Raw genomic sequence first — 6,915 nt, 5'->3', positions numbered from 1 at the left:
ATTGGAATATCATTACGTTATCAAGTGTGATTTATTCTCATATGTAAAATGCAGCAATTCACCCGCTCCAGGGGTGCATCGAATCTGAGCTTTAAAAAAATGATCTGTTACAAACTTTACTTTACAAAGATTTTTTTCTCAGACATTCATGCCGATTGGTTGAACGGGTGGCAGGCTGAGTTTCTTCCCTAAAGGAACTGAATGATACTTTAATAGCTGTTGATGTGAAAAAAAAAAAGTAGACAGAGAGACACCATTGTCCCAGTAAGCCTTTCTGCATTGTGAGTCAGCAATAAAAGTCTACCTTTGTTATATTATAAATTCAATTTCAGACATTACTTGAACAACTTTCGGTGTCAAATTTTGTTTTCAATATTTAACAGACCGTTCTGGGCAGGAAAACGTAGGATCAGGGTTTTTTTTTTTTTTTTTAAATACATCTGTAGTATCAAAGGAGGTAAAGCAAGACTAAAACTAGTTTAGAACACAATGCAGTATAATGAAAATATAGCTACATGCACATTTGTGAAAAACGTTTTTTATGAATATAAATCATTTTAGGACATGATCTACTTGTATTCAATTATTAATCTTAAAATGGCAAATATGTTTTAACAAAATCGCGTACTTTAAACACTAAAAAATCAGACAAAACAAAAACAATATATAATCTGAGGTACAGACTCAATAAAAACTAAATCAAAACCATTGAACAAAGTTGTTCTAAAGCCTAAAACCAAAATGCGTTCTTGTTTTAGGCTACTGTAATGTCATGTAACACTTCCTACTAAAGATAATAACAAGGGACGTTCACGGTTTATCAGTCAAACTGTAATCTGTCTACATCTAGTGGTCATATATATATATATATATATATATATATATATATATATATATATATATATATATATATATATATATATATATATATATATATATAAATCATACGATTCTGTTAAAATCATAATATATGTATGTACATGATAATTAAATCAGCGTTTTATTTTTGCGTTTGACAGTAGTCGTTTTATATCATCTATACGTTTTTTTTAAACTGCTGTACTAACCAACATAAACGTGAGTAAATAACGACACGTAACCTAACGCTGTAAATGCGGTTCATCCCGGGCACTAGAGGGCAGCAGCTCCCGCGAGACTCCCTGAGCTCCTCTTCCGCGCGCATCAATTTTACGTCACTGTCTGTGCTGACGCGGCGTAAGCGCTTCGTCCATTCGGATCACATACGTGTCTGTCTCTTTTCACTCCAGCCGAGAATCGCAGAGGAGCGCAGGCATGGCACCCAAAGGCGGCAACAAACAGCAGTCAGAGGAGGATCTCCTCCTGCAGGACTTCAGCAGGAACCTGTCGGCCAAATCTACGGCGCTGTTCTACGGCAACGCGCTAATCGTGTCCGCGATCCCCATCTGTAAGTTCCTCATCTGATCATGCTAACGGGGCTCGCGGCGGTCCCCCTGACGTGTAGGTTGTGTCTCAAAAGTGAGCTGCCTACCTAGTTCTGCTCTACTCTATATTTAAGTACATTCTCGCTTTATGCAGCACTTTATGTGGGGTCTCTCTATGTGTTATTGTTTTGCTTCGCTCGTTCATCGTGATAAACTATAGCAAAACTAATTTTGTTCTCACCTGGTTTTTGCGCACGCAATGTTTTGTAACAGGGCTGTTTTGGAGGATCTGGCATATGGATCTGGTTCAGTCTGCGGTGCTGTACGCGGTCATGACTCTGGTCAGCACCTATCTGGTCGCTTTCGCTTACAAGAACGTCAAATTCGTCCTCAAGCACAAGTAAGAACGACTAAATGGCATTCCTTTTCCTTTGTGTCCCTTCGGAGACCCTTGTAGCCTTTGGCAGCCTTCTCATAAATCGGAGTGAATGGTTTTCGTTGCTTTACCTCAGGGTCGCTCAGAAGCGCGAGGACGCCGTGTCCAAGGAAGTGACCCGCAAGCTCTCTGAGGCGGACAACCGCAAAATGTCCCGCAAAGAGAAGGACGAGAGGTGCGTTTGTCTTATTCCTGATGGTCTTGTCGGCTCTCACCGATAAAATCTTTTTATACTGTGGTTTTCATTATCAAATAGACTTTATTTTTGTGTTCTGAGCGTTCTTAGTTTGCGTATGTCCATATAGCTTTGTTTATTTATTGTGTTTCTTCAGCTTACCTCAGTTGAAGTACTCACTCTTTCGAATTGTATTTTTATTCCAACACTGGTGACAGCGATCCCAATAAATGTCTGAATATGCCCCAGAACATGCTTCTTTTGTCATTTTGAACATCGCTTCGTTCTTTGCAGGATCCTGTGGAAGAAGAACGAGGTCGCCGATTACGAGGCCACCACTTTTTCCATCTTTTACAACAACACTCTGTTCCTTTTGATCGTCATCATTGCCTCTTTCTTCTTGCTGAAGAACTTCAATCCAACAGTGTGAGTTAACCGTAATGTTTAGTCTTCAAGTCCGTTGAAGCCTATTGATTGCTCCAGATATCTAACGCTTACCTTGTGTGTCGGTTACAGGAACTACATTCTGTCCATTAGTGCCTCTTCAGGTCTGATCGCCCTCCTGTCCACAGGCTCCAAATAAAAGACTGATTGCACTAGGAGGAGAAGACGGAGGATTGTGGGATCGGGGGTAGGGGACAGGCAAGGCGGTTTGTTATCTTTTAGGAGGGCGTTTATCGTTTCATCTGTTAAAGTTTCATGAAATTCATGATCGGTTAAGGCCTGTTTTTGTCTGGTCTTTTCTTGTGTTTGTTTTGTACCAATAAAAGACTGTTTGCTCACGTATCTCGTCGTATTTTAGTGTAAGGAATAGGTAGGACTATAATCTAAGCGTACAGCATTGCTACTTCTGCTGGCAATGATGGATACCAGTAAGACCAACAATTACAATAGAGCAAGGTATAAATGATAACTGCAAAAAACTGAATGCGATAATAAGTAAAACCCTGAGAAAATGTAATAAAAACAGAACAGTATAGACTTTATTCATTGACTACATTAAAGTAGTATTAAGTATTTTATCTTTTGCTTCATTGGTGGGAATAGACTTGAAGAAAGCAATGAAATACAATGTCATTTCCTCATAAGCTCTTCATATTTGCACAGCATCTATCACTCCATCAGCTCTTCTTTTAATTACTGTTATTGCTTTTCTATAATCATACTTTTAAACACTTAGTCACATGAATGCTAACGGTATACTACTACACATTTCCTACCTGTTAGACATATTTAAGTTTAATATGAAGTTTATGACAATATGTACTCTTATTTATATTCTAGTTCATTTACAACAAAGTTATTGAATTATAGTTTACATGTGAACTCTCACTCTCCCACTGTCTAGCTTTGAAATTAATCGTAAAGACTGTTTGTGTCGTGACCAGTAAAGTTACTCCCTGTCTTGACCATCACATGAACACTTTTTTAATGGACCTTAGTGAATGGATTCACCTTTATTCGAAACACCCTTATAAATGGGTTCCCCTTCTTGAAGAGCCCATTATTTCCTCTATATTATGCTGCTGTCACTTTAAGACGTACTGCGTTTTAACTCATGGTTGGCACTTTGGATTTGGTGAACTCAAAACGACTGAACTAATTAATATTTTTGCACTACAGATAGTTTTTTTTTTTTTTTTACAGATAAAGAGCTAATAAAACTGCATCGCAAATAATTGCATCCAAAAGAAATGGTTTTGTTTATATATGTGTCTATATTTATTATGTTTATGTTTATACACATTTTCATTTCCATGTGTACACATCTATTTAAAATTATAAACACATTTAGTATATAAACATACTATTATTTTTCTTAAATATATACGTTTTGTATTTGTATATATGTGTATTTATATATACATAATGTATACAGTATACATATATTAAAAAAACTTTATTTTGGATGCGATTAATTGCTGCCCAGCACAAATAAATAAATAGAAAACATACACGCTAACAAAAACATGATTAAAAAAAATAATAATAATAATAAAAAAAAGTTTAACTGAATGAGACGTACAAAAAATATCACAATTTTTTATTATTATTATTATTTATTTTCTGTCTGCTCTTCGTTCTGTTTCACTGTATCGAGTAATAGTATGCATTGATATGCCGGGTTGGAAAGATTAAGCAAACCGCTAAGCAGAAAATGTATCGATTTAAGAAGCATTTAAACTCTTGACATCCAGCAACTGCAGCCAACGAGAGCCCGCGGAGGCTTGTCACCGATGCAAGGTAACGCGAATGCCGGATTAAAATAAAGCGCCTCCAGGACAAATAACCAGCAGGCAAATATCGCAGACAACTATGCTGGATAAATCAAGAGAAGCAGAGATTGCGACCGCGATTAAAAAGAATCAAACGTCATCAACGGAACCGGGTGTCCCTCACAAATCCTGAAAAATAAAGACAAGACGTTTTATTCAATCGCCTCCTGGTGGATGGATGCGGTACCTCTCCATTAAAAACAAAAAAACTCGAGTGTCATGTGAACCTAATTGCGACAATACAAAATGTCCACAAACTAAACTGGTATATAAGAAGACACACACGGGTTTACTGGCCTTACGCGTTTTTATTTCAAGCATATAATCTACCTCTATGTACTGTTTACATATTTATATTTACAGAAGTACACTGCTGCCATACAGGGAGAGAGATGCATGATATGATAAAAAGACCCCGGCGCAGCGATTCGGAACAGCCTGTGCATCCAACAGCTCCTCTTTTCTCAGAAACAATGTTACAAACTTTAGAAAACAATAGTCGCCGCGTGGTATGATTTCTTCCGTTTTTGTAAAAGACATCATTTACAATTGAGAAAAGCTCACAGTATTACACTCATGGACCCATGGGAGAATGGGCAAGCCCTAATAATGTTCATGCAGGTGAGAATCAAGGCACTCCGCAGGGAGACTAAAGGTAACGCTATGTACACAACCGTCTCGAAAAGCCTATCTTCTGTCTTGTTTGCCCGAGCCAAACTCCCAACAAGTTTCAAATTCATCTAAAAGCTCGAAGTATTTCAGCACTACGGGGTAAAGCGGCTCGTCTGTGTTTAAAATATCTAGGGCGTGATAAAGTATGGCTTTCAAGTAGGGCGAGCAAGAGACAAACAGTAAATCAGACCCGTTCCCGTTACGTTAGGGGCCGCTTGATTCTTAAAGGGACAGTCCACCCCTAAATGAAAACCCGCCATCGACCGACCCTCAGTTGTTGCTTTTCAAAACGGCTCTTTAGTTCACAGCGGTTTCTGTTTCGATTGGGTCAGAAACAACAAGCGACCGGAGGAGTTTCATTTTTAGGCGAACTACCCTTGTGAAAAAGAAGACTTTAGAATACCTGTGTGCTTATTACGGAAATCATACGCCTAAATATATAATATTATGCTTAAGTGCTTAACTGAATGTGTTGTTTGTTTTTGTAAAATTGATTGCAGGTTAAATTTATATCAAATTCTGCGTGTGCCTTTTTTTGATCCACATCAACAGGACTTCGTTATTATCTTTAATTGCAATTTTATAATTATTATAGTCTCTGAAATGTGATTGAAGCGTACTAATGCACTGACAAGCGTTTACGGCATAAAACTAAATTGCGCTTTCAATGAATTTACATCGAAACCTATGCATTTTTGACAAAGTACTTTTAAAATATAGTCACTTTAAATGGAATTATTGTTAGTGCTTTAATTTGTACTTACGGAAAGCACATTGACGCTTCAGTTAAAACAAAAAGGATTTAAAAATGTACTTTAAAGTAAATCTGACTTAAAAGTCCAATTAGGCATATTAAGAAACATGGTCATGAAATTGTACTTACATACACTGCATTGATATTATATCATCTAAAAGTACAGTTTTTAAAAAAGATGCACATACAATACAACTAAACGCACTTCTTTTTCACAAGGGTATCTCTTTAAGTAGTTTTCCTCTGAATGTCATCCATAAGTCACTCGTTTATAATCGAACATTACCTTGAATGCATTAGGCTTAATATATTCTACGCGCGTTAGATCAACTCTAATGCTGTATATTTAGACTGCAGTGCGGATTGAGGTCGGTTTATGATACAGTTGCATGTTCAGTAAGCATGTATTCGTAGGTTTATGCTACCCTCGTTCAAGTAATTTAAGTGCGCATTCGCGTATTTTTCTGCCACGCGCGCCTGTGGCTCGCTTTATAAAGCATTCTCTTTAAAATACCCCTCATAAAAATATCAATGCAGGCATTCTTGCACAGGCAAAACAGCTTGAATCTTTGCGGATGCGCGCTGTTCCACTGAGTCTGGGCTCTGCAGTCCGTGAAACAGGTTCGATGCGTTTCAACACAAGAGGGAGACATGCTCTGTTCCTCCACTCTGTGTGTGTGTGTGTGTGTGTGTGTGTGTGTGTGGGCTAAAACCGCCAGACGTCCCGGTGGCTGATGGTTTTGAGAGCAGAGGTCAAGCATGGGTGTTTATAAGGTTCATAGACCACATCTGTGAGTGAAGCTCTCCTGCAAGGTGCCCTAACGAGGTGACACCTGGACACCGGTCGAGGGATTTCTTGCCGTGTTTGGGTGCAAAGGCACACTAGCAGAAACAGAGGGGATGCAGGTAACGGGTTATGGAGAACGGCGCTCTAAGGCTTCAGAGAGAGAGAGAGAGAGAGAGAGAGAGAGAGAGAGGTCTGACCGATGATGAAAACCGATTCGGACCAGGAACCACTAGGGTACGGAAACTGCGACGCGTATCTCTCTTCGCCCCCGAGCTTGCGTCTGCAGCCCCCTAAGAACGATAGTCCTTCTTACTGTACGGCCTGTTCCCAAGTATATGATCAATGTCTGAGACCACGTGGGACGTCATCTTTGGAAGAACCTGAGTGCGCAGAGACGTTAGTCAGGGAGATT

At 38.8% G+C, this 6,915-nt stretch overlaps 2 protein-coding genes across 3 annotated transcripts in view; one reads left to right on the top strand and one right to left on the bottom strand.

Annotated features, from left to right (window-relative positions):
• The first annotated feature begins 1,206 nt into the window (after positions 1-1,206).
• Positions 1,207-2,796, top strand: ssr3 (signal sequence receptor, gamma). The gene is made up of 5 exons (XM_043232832.1): positions 1,207-1,426; positions 1,677-1,803; positions 1,916-2,014; positions 2,309-2,440; positions 2,531-2,796. The coding sequence occupies exons 1-5, from the start codon at positions 1,294-1,296 to the stop codon at positions 2,595-2,597; spliced, it is 558 nt and encodes a 185-aa protein (XP_043088767.1). The 5' UTR covers positions 1,207-1,293; the 3' UTR covers positions 2,598-2,796.
• A 1,782-nt stretch (positions 2,797-4,578) lies between these two features.
• The window catches only part of LOC122335089 (voltage-gated potassium channel subunit beta-1-like), an 82,941-nt gene continuing 80,604 nt past the window's right edge, over positions 4,579-6,915 (bottom strand). For both annotated transcript variants that reach the window (XM_043232847.1, XM_043232848.1), the window contains one exon: positions 4,579-6,883. In XM_043232847.1, the coding sequence (XP_043088782.1) occupies positions 6,794-6,883 (90 nt within the window). In that variant the 3' untranslated portion in view covers positions 4,579-6,793. The remainder of the gene's footprint in view (positions 6,884-6,915) is intronic.

The sequence above is a fragment of the Puntigrus tetrazona genome, unplaced genomic scaffold (genome assembly GCF_018831695.1).
Source record: "Puntigrus tetrazona isolate hp1 unplaced genomic scaffold, ASM1883169v1 S000000715, whole genome shotgun sequence".
NCBI lineage: Eukaryota > Metazoa > Chordata > Actinopteri > Cypriniformes > Cyprinidae > Puntigrus > Puntigrus tetrazona.
This window is presented reverse-complemented; position numbering and strand designations above follow the sequence as displayed.

Bases quoted from the DNA above. Each gene is read 5' to 3' on its own strand.
- ssr3 (XM_043232832.1), top strand. From the start codon at position 1,294: ATGGCACCCAAAGGCGGCAACAAACAGCAGTCAGAGGAGGATCTCCTC. The intron at 1,804-1,915 runs GTAAGAACGACT...GCTTTACCTCAG, and splicing joins AAATTCGTCCTCAAGCACAA to GGTCGCTCAGAAGCGCGAGG. The intron at 2,441-2,530 runs GTGAGTTAACCG...TGTCGGTTACAG, and splicing joins AAGAACTTCAATCCAACAGT to GAACTACATTCTGTCCATTA.